General features: G+C 39.6%; 1 protein-coding gene across 1 annotated transcript in view; it reads right to left on the bottom strand.

The window, feature by feature from the left end:
- Positions 1–1174: 1174 nt before the first annotated feature.
- LOC140922881 (membrane-associated guanylate kinase, WW and PDZ domain-containing protein 3-like) overlaps positions 1175–16986 on the bottom strand; it is a 30840-nt gene continuing 15028 nt past the window's right edge. The window contains exons 8-19 of the mRNA XM_073372918.1: positions 15381–15716; positions 14894–14937; positions 12547–12797; positions 11386–11524; positions 9852–10047; positions 8774–9130; positions 7828–8001; positions 7501–7532; positions 6622–6711; positions 5862–6290; positions 4599–4734; positions 1175–3453 (exon numbers count right to left, since the gene is read on the bottom strand). Coding sequence (XP_073229019.1) covers positions 3356–3453; positions 4599–4734; positions 5862–6290; positions 6622–6711; positions 7501–7532; positions 7828–8001; positions 8774–9130; positions 9852–10047; positions 11386–11524; positions 12547–12797; positions 14894–14937; positions 15381–15716 — 2282 coding nt within the window. The 3' untranslated portion in view covers positions 1175–3355. The remainder of the gene's footprint in view (positions 3454–4598; positions 4735–5861; positions 6291–6621; positions 6712–7500; positions 7533–7827; positions 8002–8773; positions 9131–9851; positions 10048–11385; positions 11525–12546; positions 12798–14893; positions 14938–15380; positions 15717–16986) is intronic.

Genomic DNA, 16986 nt, shown 5'->3' with positions numbered 1-16986 from the left:
AGCTGGTGACGTCACCCCCGACCCACCAATCAGCGCCCGGTCCCGTAGTCAGGTAGCCGATCCCTTAGGGAATTGAGTGACATCATCGGGGTCCTCTAAGTCAGTACCGGAAGTCACTTCACCGTGACAGGAAGTGACGTGCATCTCCACCAGAAAAGACGTCATCGTGACTGAAAGTGTCACGCCTTTCACCGGAAAAGCCTCGTTTTCGCACTCCCGTGCCCAGTCTTCCCCCTTGGTCCTAAAATCACACTCGTCTCCAGTCTCTCTCTTTTTTATTGTCTAACCCAACTTACAAGTGGGATCGTGTGCCCAGCTCTAGCAGCTCGGAGGGCGTCCCTTCTTATTTTTCCCTCTGTGCTTGTACATTAACTGGGTGTCTTAATGACAAAGTATCATCCGTGAGTAGAACCGGGATAAAAAATGTTTCGCCTGTCTCACTAGTTGGCGACAAAGTATCGTTCGTGAGTAACCCGGGATGAGACCATGCCTCGTCTATCTTGCACGCGGGAACTTTCCCCCTTCGCGCGGGTGTCCATCCAAAAGCGGTTCCTTAAGAACAGTTACAAAAGTGCAATATTAGACAAAATCAACACTGAAATGTAATTTGCTTTGTTAGTTTTAAGAACCAGAATTGACAAATGTACAGCTTGTCAACAGCATAGCTGACTGTCGCGTTTTATGACCCGTAGAACAACAATAATTTTTTGGAATTTCCGGTTAGGTCAAAATAGTGACGTTATACTGTCACGCTATATTTTAGGGGGCAGAGGGATTGGGGGAGGGGTGCGTGAAAATAATGCTAATCGTTAGATTGGCTGACTCGCTTATTTTTAATCATAATGGTGGAATTTAAAAGTTACTATACAGCCCCGACTTAAAAAATGGTACTCATTTTTCTTGTTACGAAAGTCTTCCAAAAGGGTACAATGTTCAAACGAGTTTATGTCTCACTCTCACAAGAGATTCTATGTCACGCAATGGTCGGCGACAAGGTTTTATGGTAGTGTGAGTGCGTACAGCCGCCCCCTCCCCTCAGATCAAATCGCCCCTTGGCAGCCTTTGAAATCGCCTTTCGGCGATTCTTACCTCTATTCTAATCTCCAGGCAAGCAAGACTTCACGCTTTTAAGAGCGTTCTTATTTTGCTGAAATTGCAAGTAACTAACAGCCAATAGACAACAGAATCTTTATTTGTGTTAAGATGCATGTACAAATGTTTATGTAAAAACAAACAGTTGGAGCTAAAATAGGTCTTCCTTCTTTACAATTTACAACTGTTTAATATCTAATAGGTGCTGCAGAGCCACCGGTTAACTAAAAACTTATAAAACATCCGCCATGTAATTGAAAGCAAGTCAGTAAAATTATACGAGAGTACAATTTTTCAATGATCAATGTTTATTAATACTAGTATCATACACTCCTATATAATTTACCGAGCAATTATATTTAATTAGCTGCGATATGTTATTAACACTTACTATTAATCTCATTAGAAACACTGAATCAATCTCACCAAATTCCCTTGAAATATAGCATTTGGTATAATTTTACATCTTAGGGAGGGCTTATTTGCAACATACGTGCGAAGCCGTCACATATTTTTTTGTTGTTTTCAGCTCAAAATGAATAAAAAATTCCTTCGGGAAAATACGTCATGTTGCCAAGGAATATACTCGTATTTGTGACAAAGGAAATTGTTAATTGGACCACAATTATGGCTATAAAAACCCCTTACAATATCTACACAGCAAGCTCAAAAGCATCTCAACAGCCAACATAAAAGATCGGATCTAGCTGTTCCAATTTTTCCAAAAGAGATCTCGCAAATTCTAAAAACGGTGAAAATAATCTCTTACAATGAGACAGAAACTTGAAGAGGAATGACCATCCATCATTGACAAAATCCTGGTTTTTATTTTTGGGTATAATCCAGACTTCTGTAAGCTCTCCTGGCCCTGGTTGTTCAAACGATGGATGGCGCTTTCCACTGGATATATCACTATCCACTGGATAATGCTTTCCGTGTTTAGTGAACAACTGAGGCCAGAAGTACATTCAAGTATACTTTCCTTTACAATTGAAATCATCACTTACGTTGTGGATTGAACGATATTCTTTTCTCATTACTTCCTATTTGACTGGGTTGTTCGTCACATTCATATTACTTCATATTTGACAAAATTCTAGGTATTCTAGTAAACCTCTCTTCACAAGGATACTGTATGACGGCCATCATAAGGATAGTCATCTCATTAGCGTTGAATCCTGGACCTAAGCCTTGATTATTACAGAAGTCTGCATAACATTTCTCAACAGAAATAGTTTGATATCCTGTTCAGTCACTGCAACTTATAACTTCTTTGCTGATTTCCGTTTAAAACGTAACACGTCTTCTTATAAGCAGAGAAACAGTATCTATGTCACGGTTAAAAAATCGGTTGCCCAAAAAGCTACGTTTTGCAGTTGACGTTGGGGGTAATTCTCTTTAGTTTCTGTATACTAAAATGCTCCAGTAACAACAAAAAGTCAATTACGTAAAATTTATTCGTTCTTTGTTGAATAGGTTCAAAATAGACCATTTTACAGTTGTGAGCTTAGCATCTCAGCCTTTGAGTGAACGTGAGGCTAAGGTTGACCTTGTTTTGATACAAAGACCTTTTCTTATGGAAATTATGCTTCAAAAATACCAGTTTGCAAAAGAAAAACATGATTTACATAATAAAGCAGGAAGGGTTGTATCAAAACAAGGTCAACTCCAGCCTCGTTTCCACCTGTAACTGTAAAATGGCCTATTGTACCCCCTGAGAGGAGTATTTTTTGGATGACTGGTGTGGTTAGGGATGTGTTATCACGTTATAGTCATTCAAACGGACAGTCAAATTGGACGCTAAGCCCTTTTACATTGTACAAACCCAACGTTAACGATATACAGACAATGGAATAAATATATCGACTGATACAAGCTAACCTATCACTTATAAATCAACTTCAGGCAAATTGATCACTTAATTACACGCTAAAATATTTATTGTTCCTAAGCATTCAAAATTATTATGAAAGATCTAAAAACACCCCAGTTTTATACAATATTAAAGAAGTAACCGTCTAACAAGTGTCCTCATTGGGGACATATCTTTAAAAATAGGCAGCTTTTCTCATAATTTTATGGTGTTTTAAGTATAAAGTACTGCAAATTCAAGTCGTCTACTACAGAGTTAAAGGAATTTCATATCATGACGATGTCTATACAAACCATGAAGAAGTAGTTCAGAACTCTGCTACGGTGGCACAAATTTTTCGATATTTTACAAGAATAAATTTCAAACCTCTTCAGTTACTGTTCTACGGTTTTATGACTGGTACATGTCATAGTAGGGGGGATTTTTCCAGCGTTGACGAGGTAAGCTTCCTCCTTTAGCAATAGTGTGACCTCCGTTAGGGATCCCGTCTGCAAAAATAATCCAAACGACTTACAACATTGTTGACTGGGGTGTGCAAACGGATCCATCAACTCCCAACAATATTGGGACTTGCAGTGCATCGTGGGAAGGATATAACCCATAAGACTTTGTAAACCATGTTTAATGCGCGTGAGTGGCCCCAACAATGTTGGAAGAGCTATGGAAACGGATCCAACATTGTTCCGCTACGCTTCGGCGATCACAGAACAAAAGAAATGTTAAGAGTTTTGGCTCAAAACTTTGACTGGTTTCAAACTTTGCGCAACAACTCCCAACAATACGCAACAACATGCCACGATATGCAACAGGGTGTGGAAGCGGACGCAACATTAACATCCAACATTGTTGCGTCCATTTGCTATGGGGGTTTAGACTCCATTCACTCGCTCTTCCAACAGTGTAAATGGAACACGTGGAAGGGTCGATTGACCTTTTAAAAGCACGAGCAATATCCTCGTTTGTGGTCCCCAGGTGTGCATCATAAAATTAATAACTTTCTTGGTGAGTTCAAAAATTTTTTAGTCACAGCAGATCTGAAATTATAACCAAGCATTCTGAGTCATCTTGTGTAAAATACTTGGAACTCTATCAAAGAAAGGGCATGAGAAGTTTTTTGTTCTTACAAAAACAAAGAAATTTAAGCAATTGTTTCAAGTTGCAGCATGTTTCCATCCTGGCAGAATATTTTAACATAAAACTGATCTATACTTTCGAGGCTTTCTTCGATTCCAATGTAATTTTAGTGTTTCAGTAATGCAGTTGAACCTCTCGGCCACCTTAGGGACAGAAGAAAGTGGCCCTTGTAGAGGGGTTTAAACAAGAGTCAATGTATGGACTGTCCGCCGAAAAAAGTGACCGATGTAGAAACTTGGCCGTTGTGGAGAGGTGGCCGTAAATGGAGGTACGACTGTAGCTATAAAATTGTGACATAGAAGGCTGCTTTAGAAACTAGTGGCAGAAACATGGGCCATAAGTATCATTTTCTTTCTGTCTAGCACGGTCAGTTTCTTAAATTAGGCTAAAAAAAGGCTTAGGTCGGTCAATGTTGAGATTAACCTTCAAACAAACTGATCACTTCTTGTGGAGATTGCATAACTAATAAAAAATCACACAGAAATAAAAACACACTGACCAAGGTAGGCTGGTTTATCGTCTCTGTGAATGAGAAGACGCACTCTGCTGCCACCACTCTTTATCAAAGCTATGGCATCCGCGTGAGGAATATCCTCTGTACTCCTACCATTGATCTCTAAGATCTCGTCTCCTACCTACGGAAACAAGTGGCAAATGCACAGAGACCATGAAAAGTTCGGATTATGAAGAATAATAAAAATAAGCACTTGGTTGCCATCCGTAATCTTCCCGAAATATGGTAATGTTGAAGAAAGGGAGAAAACACGAGTGAATAGATTACGGAGGACAAGCAGGCGCGGTACCTTTTCGCGTGCTGCATGGGAATTTCATGTTGTGCTAAACTCGAGACAATAGGAAATCCCAAAGCAAAAAATTATCCAAATCCATCACATCGCTTTAATATTTCCTAAATTTTGCGGCCACATTAGGCAACTTCAAATGTTTCAATGGACACGAAAATCGGGCATTTCATAGTACAACGATCAATCGCAGCACTCAAATTCTATAAAGAAAATCTAACGTCGAATTTTGGTTTAATCGCTGTTTTCGTGAAAGTAGCCTTAGAAATTACAAAAAGAGCTCAGCATCGCGTTTGAACAACTGACATTCACATGTTTGCATGTTTTTCGAAAATTGCGCAAGTCTACTTGCGTTTAGCCGATTGTATATAAGGGTCATTTGCAAAATGAATGAGTGATAAAACCTTTCCGGAAACATCCAAAAAGTAGCAAATTTGTCAGTTCATGCATAATCTATACCCTTTTTGAAGAAATTCCAAGATATCTCTAAATTCCTCTCATAGATCTCTGAGAACCTTCTCATACCGGAAGATAAGCACCCAAAATATGCGCAGCGTAAAGCATTTCCAAAGTTCAGGTCGATGAGGGCTGAAATTCGACTTAAAGCTAAAACTATCGTGACGTCATACTTAATGATATTTACTCCGATCGCCCAAAAAATAAAATCATAATAAAGTTTAGTCCTGTCGGTGTGTAATCCATGTGTTATAATGGTCTTACCATAAAGATAAATTTGTTTAAGTGTGAGATATTCAAGGATAGAAGGTGTCGCTACAAAACTGTTGTGTCGAGCCACCTTAAAGTATATATAAAATAATGAACCAGCAAAAGGAAGACACAGGACGGAAAAAAATTAAACACGACAGACATTAGACAAATGGACCCAATAAATCAGTAAAGTGATGAAATACAACTCTAAATATTATATAACTAATGACAACAAGAACCCCTACAATCCTTACCCTGAGCCTGCCATCCCTCTGTGCTGCACCTCCATCAGCCATGCGCAGAACAAATATAGGTAAATTCAGCTCTCTTCCTCCTCTGATACTAAATCCGTACCCAGTCTCTCTATCTCGATCCAGTTCTACAACCATTGTCTGATTAAAAGAAATTCGCTCATCTCTCACATTACCCGTGTAATCCTGCGAAGGTAGGGGTGGTCTTGATGGTATTTCAGGGTTTGATCGTCTGCGCATGTCATTTCTGGCTACATGAAAATCATTTTCTTGCCTTCTCTTGTCTTCTTTTGCCTTAAGCACTTTTTCTCTGGAAGGCTTGGGGGCGACTCGAGGCGGTACTTTAGGCGGTGGTTGTGAGTTGTAGCTGTGATGCATTCTGGGAAGGGTTGCTACATAACGTGGCTCCTCCTTTGCACGGTCGGCAACAGTCTGGTAACAAAGAAGAAACGATGATCGCGTGCGCAACAAGCCACCAAGCACAACGGAATAAACTGAATTTAGTCTGCCCTTATAGTAAGTAAAAATGCTTATGAATATTTTGACTAAATTCGACAGAAACGGATAACGAGTAAGAATTAAATGCAATATTACGCACACGTCTATACAATAAAACAAAAAACAACTTCTTGAAGGGTGAGAGAAGAGAAGAAGAATATTGAATTTGTTTGGAAGCAGAGGAGTTATGTTTGATCTTGATTTCGGTTACTTTCGCGGCGCATAGGAAAGAAAATGAGAGTCCATTAGAAACAATAAGTCATACCTGTTCCGGATATGCATTATCCCAACTTCGCTGGTCAGCGTCTCTTCTGGGGTATGTATCACTACCCATTCTAGAGATGTCTGGAGCACTCTAAGGAAAACAACAAGAAACAGGTTGCAATTTGACATAAAGGTGCGGGAAAACAGGCGACCAAAAAGGGCAATTTTCTTTGCAAAATTGCTGAAAAATGAGTTGAAAAGCGATTTTGCGAGTTTTACCACCCACGTGCAAAGCTGTTTTGCAACAAATCAGGTTACAGGTTGCCAAAAAGTTGCTACAGAAAGTAGAGAGTAGTTTTACTTTTTGCAACAAAATTTGTACATGTTTCGCATTTTACAGCCCCAAGGCAAACTTGTTTTGCAGAAAGTGACATAACTTCCCTGTATGGCGTGACTCCGCGTAATTTTATCCAATCAGAAGTCAGTATTAATGCAACTTGCAGCAACCTTTATGTCTTGCAAGAAAGGTTTGAAAGTGGGTGTTAAAACGCGCAACATCGCGCAGCAGCAATGTCGAAAAACAAGTTGCATGATTTTGTTGCCCTTTTGCCGTAGCTTAACATCAGCAAAAAAAAAACAAACAACAAAAGCAAAAAATATAATTAGGAGCAAGGTTGGCACGGTTGGTTAGTGAGCGGCTTTCGGTGCATGCGCGAGGTCCCAAGTTCGATTCTCGATGACATCACATCCTTGTTTCAAGACTTCTCTCCTATTTGTGTAACTATAAGTAGCTTTAAATACCCTTAAAACGGTGCATTGATGGTAAAATGAGCGCAACGTCCACCTAAGTTTATCTGTTAAATTACTGTCACGAGTTATCGACGTAAAATACCTTTTAATCAAATTTAATGACATGAGAGAGTGCCGCCAGTTGACTTACCATTCGAGATAATTTCTTTGTTTCAAAGTTATCTAGGCAAAAAAAATCAAAGAAAAAAAAAGATAGGCTTAAGTTAACAACAGCTTAGGGTTAAAGACTTTTCGTAAAATTATACCATTAGCATAATTAGTGCAAGTGCAAATAGCACTCGTGCTAATTACATTGACAAGCGAATAAAATTCGTTTTTTCATCTTCGTGTAAATAAGCAAGTTAATTCTATGTTTAGCAGCATTCGGTATTTAGACATGGCAACTATAGGAAACTGGAATTTCAACACTCAAGTAAGACTTTGTCATCTTAAACAACAAATGTACTTTTATATTTACCCAATGGGCGCTGTTGAGCGATTCTGAGCGTAACGGTTCTTCCAGACCGTTTAATGGTATCCACTATGTCACTATGGTGAACTCCTACAATGCTGACGTCATTCACGGCCACGAGTCGATCGCCTACATGAAGCTGGCGGCATCGGTCGGCTGGACTGCCTTGAATAATACGTCCTGTAATGGAGAAGGTTGCGTTACTAAAATAAGAATTACGTGACAGGGATAGCGGTAAACTTATAGATCGTTTCACAGGACATCACGACAGGCATATTGGTGTACAAAACAATGAAATGGCGGCCATGTTGGTGTACCAAAAAAATACTGAATTCTTTCCTCATATCAACCTTTCCTTCGCTTCAAGAAATTTGAATAGCTGCTGATCACGTGAGTGAAAACGGTCTATACTCCCTCCTCATCAAGTGGCCTAGTTAGCAGTCTTTTTTCACTTCTCCTCTACCGATTCAGGGGGTGCATTTGTCTACCTCTTGTTCACTGACAAAAGTTAATAGTTAACCATGGAGTTGGCTCTTAGGATTTGTGTGTAACAGGTAAATTTCAGGACTTTCACGAGCCCGGTTAAAGGATTTTACAACTCTTTACAAAATAACGTTCAGCCAAAATGAACGAAACGTAATTCAGTTTGTAGGCTGAGCGAGTAAAGTACAATGACCTGTCCACCTTACGCTAGTATCATCTTATTCGATCTAATCTTTTAAGTAATTTAATTTGTATTATTCTATTTTTTTCCTGTATCTTAGTTTATATTATAGTTGAGTTTGTAAATTCGTGTCTTTCCTCTAAAGCTATGTCTACTCAAATTGCTCCTGGACCGTGCAACCCATATAAGCCCCCAGGCTTCCAGTTCAGGCTTCCCCGTCACAAATTCTACAACCTGTAAAGTGACAAAAACAAATAACTATAATCAATCAACCTCATGAATTCTTACCTATTGTCGAACCGCTCTTGTGTACCGAAGAGAAGATTACAAAACCAAAAGACTCGTTTTCCTCTCGTTCTAGAGTAATATCACGGTAGGAGACTGGGCCCTTGGGTTCACCATTTACATCACCTTCACTAAGTCGTCTATTCCTTTGACTCTGTGACCTCACATCGGAGGGAAGCATTTCTGAATGATAACTTCGAACAGAAGACGTTTCTTCAGGGTCGTTGAATGATTTTCTGCCATATTGTTGCAGGTTGCCGGTGGATTTAGACGCCTCCTTGGCTTTGATTCCTCCTAAAGCAGCTTCGGGACCAAGATCAGATGACGCTGAGTATGAACGGCGCATGCTCGGATTCATCTCTGTTTTAATAATACAATATAATATGTATACAATTAACACTATCATTTCTGTACGACAAAATCAAGAAACCATGACAACTACTGCTCCTGTTTGCCCGGAGTAAGTGCCAACATAGTTAGAACTATGGTGTTACGATTTCTCTAAGGAGAACACGACGCCAGATGCGTCTTATTTTCCCCGTATAAATGGCATTAGTTAATATATTTTGCATTGAGCGGTTCTTATAGTCTCACTTTAATTAACGTTCATTTGCCTTATTTGTATTCCATTTGAATCTTCTTCAGTTTTGTCCATCCGTGCCTTTTTTCACATTTGCTGTCAGGCGCGGATCTAGCCTGGGGATAAATACTGATCGATTTCCTAAACGAGCGTCGAGGGCGCAAGCTTCTAGACAGGTCCGGGGGGATGCACCCCACTAAAATATTTTTGATTTCAACTCCCTTAAGTCACCTTTCTTGGGTTTCTGAGTCATTCAGGGAGGATATTGGCGAGATTTTAATTTTAATTTTTTTTTCATTAAAAATATATTAATTTATAAAAAATCTGCCCGATTTTCGTGAATCGGCGGAAACTGTTGTGGATCCGCGCCTGGCTGTGTTATTTAAAGGTTCCTTCACTTTTTTTCATGTTTCATTTTATGCTAGTCCCTGATTACTGAATTTGCCCAGATTGCATGACAAAGTTAAGGGGAAGCACTGATTCAGAACTTTATTGACTTACTTGCTACTTTAGCTGGGTCTCTGTGAATACCAAGAGTGACCTCACCAGTAAGAGCAGCATTACCCATGAGCGATATAACACGGCGGTGAGTTGAGCCTATCACACTGATGCCATCAACATAGTGAATCTCATCTCCCCTCTGTAACTGCCCACTCACATCCGCAGGTCCACCCCTGACAATTGTACCTATAGCCACCTGATTCCAAAAAACACAATTAGAAGCCTACACACACCCTTATTAGTGGTTTTTGTATGAGGGAACTACCATAATAAACAATGATAGAGGAGAGAAGTGTGGCGTCGCAAAAAAAATTAAAATTGTGAAATTATGGGATTGGTTAGCATACTCAGAAAGAATAAGATGAAAATACTCCCCAGCCAAAAATCAGCCCGTTAGTGCAAATTCTCGGTTTTCACATGACGTCACTAAAATTCAAACTAAGGAGTTATCTATTCTTCAGAGTTTCTACTTTTATGGGGTATTACAGCTGCTAAACACCTTCATTAATTTTCTGTTCGAAAGGGTTTTACGTTTTCCTATAAAGGACGCTTGAATTTCCAAGCTTTTGCGTGACGCGGCATTTTAGCTGGCGCCAGGGAAAGCTCTCATGTTGGTTAAAAACGTTAGCGATTTTTTGAGATTTTGCCATCTAAACATTTCTTACCTTGACCCAGAATAAACGTTGCTTAACCTTTATGTGTTCCTCAAGTGATAAATCGACGGTTTTTTAGGAAAACTCAAAGACAGATGTTTCGTTGGTTTTTGGCCGCCATATTTGTGGCCCTCAAATGGGAAACCAACATGGCGTCTCCATACAAAGCTTTGTAAATTTGGGTAAAACAATTTTCCCGAATATCTCGCATGTCATGTCGAACAGACCTGATTTTTGGCGAGGCTTTTGCTTATTTATCTGCCTTCATTTCCCAGATTCTGGACTTTCTGTATTGAGTGGTTTCCAATTATTAGCGTTTACAAAGTCGCTCGCGTGACTTGACAGTCGTGTAGTTGGTTTGTTTACGTTCGTAAACGCTAAAAGCCATGCAAGAGAAAAACCTCTGCTCGCAGGGTAATGGTATGACAGTGAAAACAGAGAATTAAAGGGGAGATATAAGCATAATTATGTTCTACCGACTCCACACAAATCCCTTAAAAGTCCACGGAGAATAACGGTGCTTTTATCTCTCCACCAATTTGTACTAGCAAGCTCATTTTAGCAAGGGTACATTTCTCAACTGGTTTTTTCTCGATATGCCAACCTATCCCATAATTTCACGCATTTAGTTTTTGTCACCTCATCACTCCTCTCGAGTTCGAGGTTTGATGGTTTGATGTTAGGACACATAACTGAAAGGACGAGTTTGTATAACCACTAAAGTTGGCAGAGAATATTACAATTTTGTACTTTTCAGTATTACCGCTTCTAAAATAAGATGTGTCAGCGAGGGTTTCCCACTCCAGTTTAAAATAAGTCCTCCCCTTCTCTAATAAGCCATCGCTGGAAAATGGCTTGCAGATAACATTAATTTCTGATACCTGCGTATTTTCTTCCTGACCACCAATAATCCGGAAACCAAATCCCATATCTCCCCTCTTAAGATTAACAGTAAAGTTTTTAGCATCTGGACTGGCTGGGGGAGGTGGTGTATCAGGAGCTGCCAAGTTTTCCATTGATCTGAAGAATAATAATAAAGGAAAAGTAAGAAACAATGCATGCTACAAGGTCAAGCTAATGCCATTACTGTCACAACACTTGCATATAAAATTTAAGAGTTTAAGAATCTGAATCTAGCAGATCAAGCAGCAAGGTTTCAATAGCCAACTAGTGGGAGTCAAAACTTCTTAAGAATAGACATTCCTAGTGAGATGGGTATCCAAGCCTGTAAGGCGAACAACCTTCTTAGGTGGACTCTGGCATCAGGTTTGTCAAACACTCCTGCAAGGTGGACATCCCTTCCACATTCACACCCCCGAAGGGGCACAACTCTGTATGATAGGCACCTCTGCAGTCAAGTGCACATGACTGATATGACACCCCTGAAAGGTTCACACCCTGTTAGGTGAACAACTGTATTTCAGCCACCTTTTAAAAATGGACACTCCTATCAGATGTACAAATCAATCTGGAAGGTGGACATCTCTGTCAGGTGTACAATTCTGTTTGATAGACACCCCTGCAAGATGGACACCTCTGTCAGGTTCACCACTCACAGATTGATCTGTATGATTGACACACCTCTCCCTGAAGCACAAAATCTGTATGGTAAACACCCCCGTAATGTTCACACCTTTGCCAGGTGCAAATACAGTGTATCTGTATGACAGAAACCCTTTAAAGGTGGACACTCCTGTCAGGTGTACAACTCAATATAATAGACAACGCGCGAACGTGGATATCTCTGTCAGGCACACACATCTCTTTGAAGAACACCCGTACAATATTTATTTGTTTGACAGACACCTCTGCCAGGTGCACACCTCTGTGTGGTAGACGTCTCCTGCAAGGTGGACACTTTTGTCAGGTATAGACATCTGTATGACAGAGACCCCCGTAAAGAGGACACCCCTGCCAGGTTCACACCTCTTCATGACAGACCCTCTAAAATGGTGGGCATCGATCTCTCAAAGAAAGTCATGTTGTCCTGTTTACACCGAGTAGGAAGCGATTTAACAACTGAAGAAAAAATAAAATCAAACCTTCTAGCAGCATTAGCAACAGCTTTCCTCAGTGATGGATATGAATTGAACAATGCCTCAGAGTTTTTGTCCAGCATGGGCTGTGCTATTTTTCTGTTCTCATATCCAGTTTCTTGGTTTCTTGTACTCTCTCCAGCAGTTGCTAAGTTACCAGTGCTTCCATGATCCACCTGACCATACCCAACATGGTTTGAGCCCATGATAGGGGTGGACTTGGGTCGTGCTACACGTGGGGCAATGGGTTCCAAATCCTATTAAATTTGAAATAAAATTATTCATCCGTTTTTTTTCTGTATTGTTTCATTCTTGACCCATTCCCTACTTAACCACTCACATCCCCTTTTTGGATCCTTGTTTCTCATACCACTATTGATTTCATTTCTTTAAATGGTCATAGACAACTTTCAGAGTGTGACTGATTTCTGCACACTGTGGAATCTTTCAAACCATACCTGAATAAAAATGATTTTGTGAAAAGGCCGGAGAAAAACATTTAAAATAATAAAAGTATTTATTGAACCAGAAATTGAACAATCTTGGCACAATTCCCACCTATACTTCCTTCAAAAAATAATTTCACAACCCTCAAAGTATTTGTGGAAACTTTTACCCCCAAAATGAAGCCTAATAACTTAGTTTGTTCGAGCGCTACAATAATATAAGGTGACAAAATAGTTGAGACATTGTATTCAAATAGGGTTACTTCAGAGAACAAAAGAATCCGCAATCCTCCCCTGCCCCCTCCATTCATGGGGTGTTTGTTGTTTTCTGTAGGTAGCTCGAACTCATTTTGTTGCCGATTGTCTGAATCAAAATCTACGCACTGTTGTCCTATTAGCACCAGTAAAGAGACGAAAAAAAAAAATAGTTGAGATTACTGTATTCACCAGGTTGCTTTTAAGAAGATAGATAGGATACCCATATCATCGCGTTGCTGTGTTTTTCGAGGGAAAATTGGTTTTGCCAGTCTTTGTACTTGGTAGTGTTTTCCAGTAATTACACAGCATACACACATACCGAATGATTGATTTCCCTCTGGTAACTAAGTGTGGTCATTAGGAATCGATGGCAGATAATATATTGTTTTCGAATATGTCCCTAGTGAGTTTGAAGTGTTTATGCGAAGTTTAATAAGGGTGTGATCGACAATAAAACAGCCACGATTGCTATGTGCACGAGAATTTTCAGGAAAAATGTTCTGACTTCTAATGCACAACAAAGCTGCATAGCATCATTAAATCTGTGCAGTAAATTCGTTGCCCATATACCTACAAGATTCTTTGAAGAATGTAATTAACAGTACAAACTATAAGGTTTGGAGGGGACTGGCCATGAGCAACCACAAGTAACCAACTTTGTTCTTAAAAGATAATCTAATTATTTCATTTTATGCTCATCTTGGTTACTCTAGTTACTCATGGCCTCAACTGCAATTTTAGTGATTATAACTGCTTTAATGCCTAGAAATCTATTTAGTTTTCTATCCTTTTCACTTTGCTCTTTGTTTCGATAAAGGAGAGAAAAAGAAATTGTGCACGACTCGCCACATCACATGATGTTAAGGCATGTTTAATGTGACACGAAGTGTCATGCACTGAAAATAACGAAATCGCCCGTATTCTAATTGTTCTAAAATAGGAACGATGAAGTCAAACGTAGCAAATAAAAAGCCACCAGGGGTCTTACACCCCAGCCTGAATGAAAGGAGTTGAATTAATTTTCTTAGGGATGTATGGCCACTTTTGTGATTCAGACAATCAGCGACAGATGGTTGAGACATTATACTCAAATAGGGTAACTTCAGAGAACAAAAGAATCCGCATCCCTCCCCTGCCCCCTCCATTCAAAGTAGGGGTGTTTGTTGTTTTCTGTAGGTAGCTTGAACATCGGCACAACATTGCATAAAGGGGATGGGGGAGGAAAAGCTATATTTCCTCCTTTTGAAGTCAGTAAAATGTAAAAAAGCACAGTTTAGGGAGAAGTGTCTGAACTCATTTTGTCGCTAATTGTAGCTTGGACAAAATGAAGCCTAGTAAATGCCAGCAAAAGAAAACGGAATGGGGAAGATAAGCAAAAGAAAGAGCAATGAGAAGAGAGTGCGATTAAGGCAAAATTAGGCAAAAGTCAAGGGAACAGTGTCACTCACCCTAAAAAGTATCACCAGGAACAAAAGGAAGCATGGTGCTCGACTTGAAAATAACGTTCTGCATAAGTGACAAGACTTTCTTTATTTTTGTCAAGGGTTTGAGGGGAAAAGGTTCTCAGTCACAAGAACAAATGTGCTACTCTCAAAATAAATTTGGACAATTACATTATAGAAAAACAGTTATTAAATCTGCTCAGTTACCTTCTTTGCAAACAAGGGACTGTTTCTAAGTGGTGTTGGCAACCCTAGAGTTAGATAAATGATAGCAAAGGTCAAGGTTAATTTAAACATTTTACATGACTTCTATAACCATTTTCAGTTTGGAATTTTTATACTTCCATTACCCACATTCAAGTTATGGCTTGCAATGTTATTTTTTTCAGAAAACACATTGTATATCACTCTGTATATGTCAGGAGTCTCCTGGTTTGTATTCAGAAAGTGACCCCAAGGTTTGACATTAATAAATTACTGTGGACAAAGAAAACCAATCTCAGAAGGCCTGGGTTGTTGGTTTTGGTTTGGGAAAGGTTTTGGCCCAATAGGATCTTTTCAGGTTAAAAGTTCCCTGCACTAACCAGTAGAATAAATTTTGTACCTGCTTCTGAGCAATGATCATTATATGAAATATTTCTGTGAAAACCTTTACGTAGGTGTGTATGATCTTTTGTAAATATAGAGTGCCTACCTCCTCTCTGTACAACAATATGTGCTTGTTGTCCTTTAGGACATTCCTTGAGGATATTGACAGCCTCATTGTGTGTGCAACTCCGGATCATTCGGCCATTAATTTCCATCAAGATGTCACCTTCGAGAAGTCCTGTACAGCGAGGAGCATCTAGGATCTGCTTCACCTTTTGACCATATGGGCTGTCTGCAATAGTGAAGCCAAATCCCATGGGACCCTTCACGACAGGGATGGTCAGAATCTCAGCTGGATATGAGCGTGGAAGGGAATTTGTTGTTGATGTGCGAGGCAAAGTTGATTGATAGGATGATGGAGCAAATGAAGTTTCTAGGGTTTCTACAAAAGAGATTCAATGATGTAAAGTCAAACTTGGAGTCGTTAGAATGGGTGTTAAATGTTGGTAGTTTCGAAAACAAAGCTCTCGAAAATGAAGACCGAAGCACGAAGCACCCAAATCTCGAAAAGGAAGCACCCAAAACTCGAAAATGAAGCACCCAAAACTCGAAACCACTGTAGGTTGAATAACTACAATTTTATGTCTAGCATGGCGCAATCTGTATCAGGTGGAAGCAGCAGATGCGTTCGCACCTCCAAAGGTCGACAAAATCCATCCCAAGGTTTTGTAAAAGCCTGCAAACTATTTAACTGAACGTTTCTAGATAGGATATCCTGTATTAATTTTATTATTAGTCTTGCTATACTTGATACATCTTATCTTAATATGCATTTTTTTTGGGTACACATACATGTTTATTTAGACTTCAAAACTGACTGTATTTTGATGTATTTAAGTATGCACGAGCACTAACACAAAAGGTCTGAAACAAGTTTGAAAACGGAGAGTGAGGCTCGCGCGTAAGACTCTTACGTTATCGTGCTTGATTCCTGCTGTATTAGCAAGAGATTGCCTCGTGTTTATAAAGGACAGACCGGTTTCAAGTTTAGGGGTCTTCGTTTACGAGTTTTTAGGGGGCTTTGTTTTCGAGTTTTTGGGTGCTTCGTTTTCGAGATTTGGATGCTTCGTTTACAATAGGTGCTTTTCGTTTTCGAGATTTAGGTGCTTCGTTTTCGAGTTTTGGGTGCCTCGTTTTTGAGATTTGGGTGCTTCGTGCTTCGGTCTTCGTTTTCGAGTGCATCGTTTTCGAAACTACCATTAAATGTTTGCACATATAAACACAACTGTGTGATCTTTATTGCTGCCTTGCAAGCGAGCCTGAAGTGAGGTGCAAGGCAGCAGACCCCATCCGTAGAGGGAAAAATATTTTTGATTTATTCTTTCCATGACGCATCTGGATTTTAACCACAATGCACTTTTTTTTCCACAATGCCTTGCAAACAATGTCTTGACCTCACAATACAATCACACTCGGCCTGTTTCGTACTGTTCCTTGTGCCAGTGAAAATGTAGTGTATTTTAAATGATATTCAAGTGCAGAATGTCAGATATTCAGATGCTGGACACTAAACCCAGCTGGACTGAAATAGGACTTTTTAACGAGAGTAAACATGAAGTATTTTAATTGCGGGCATTAGCTGAATGCGAAAGTAATGCAAACCTATTTTGGCAATACAAATTGACACCAGGACAGCACTATTTTACTTATTA

This window comes from Porites lutea, chromosome 13, assembly GCF_958299795.1.
Source record: "Porites lutea chromosome 13, jaPorLute2.1, whole genome shotgun sequence".
NCBI lineage: Eukaryota > Metazoa > Cnidaria > Anthozoa > Scleractinia > Poritidae > Porites > Porites lutea.
This window is presented reverse-complemented; position numbering and strand designations above follow the sequence as displayed.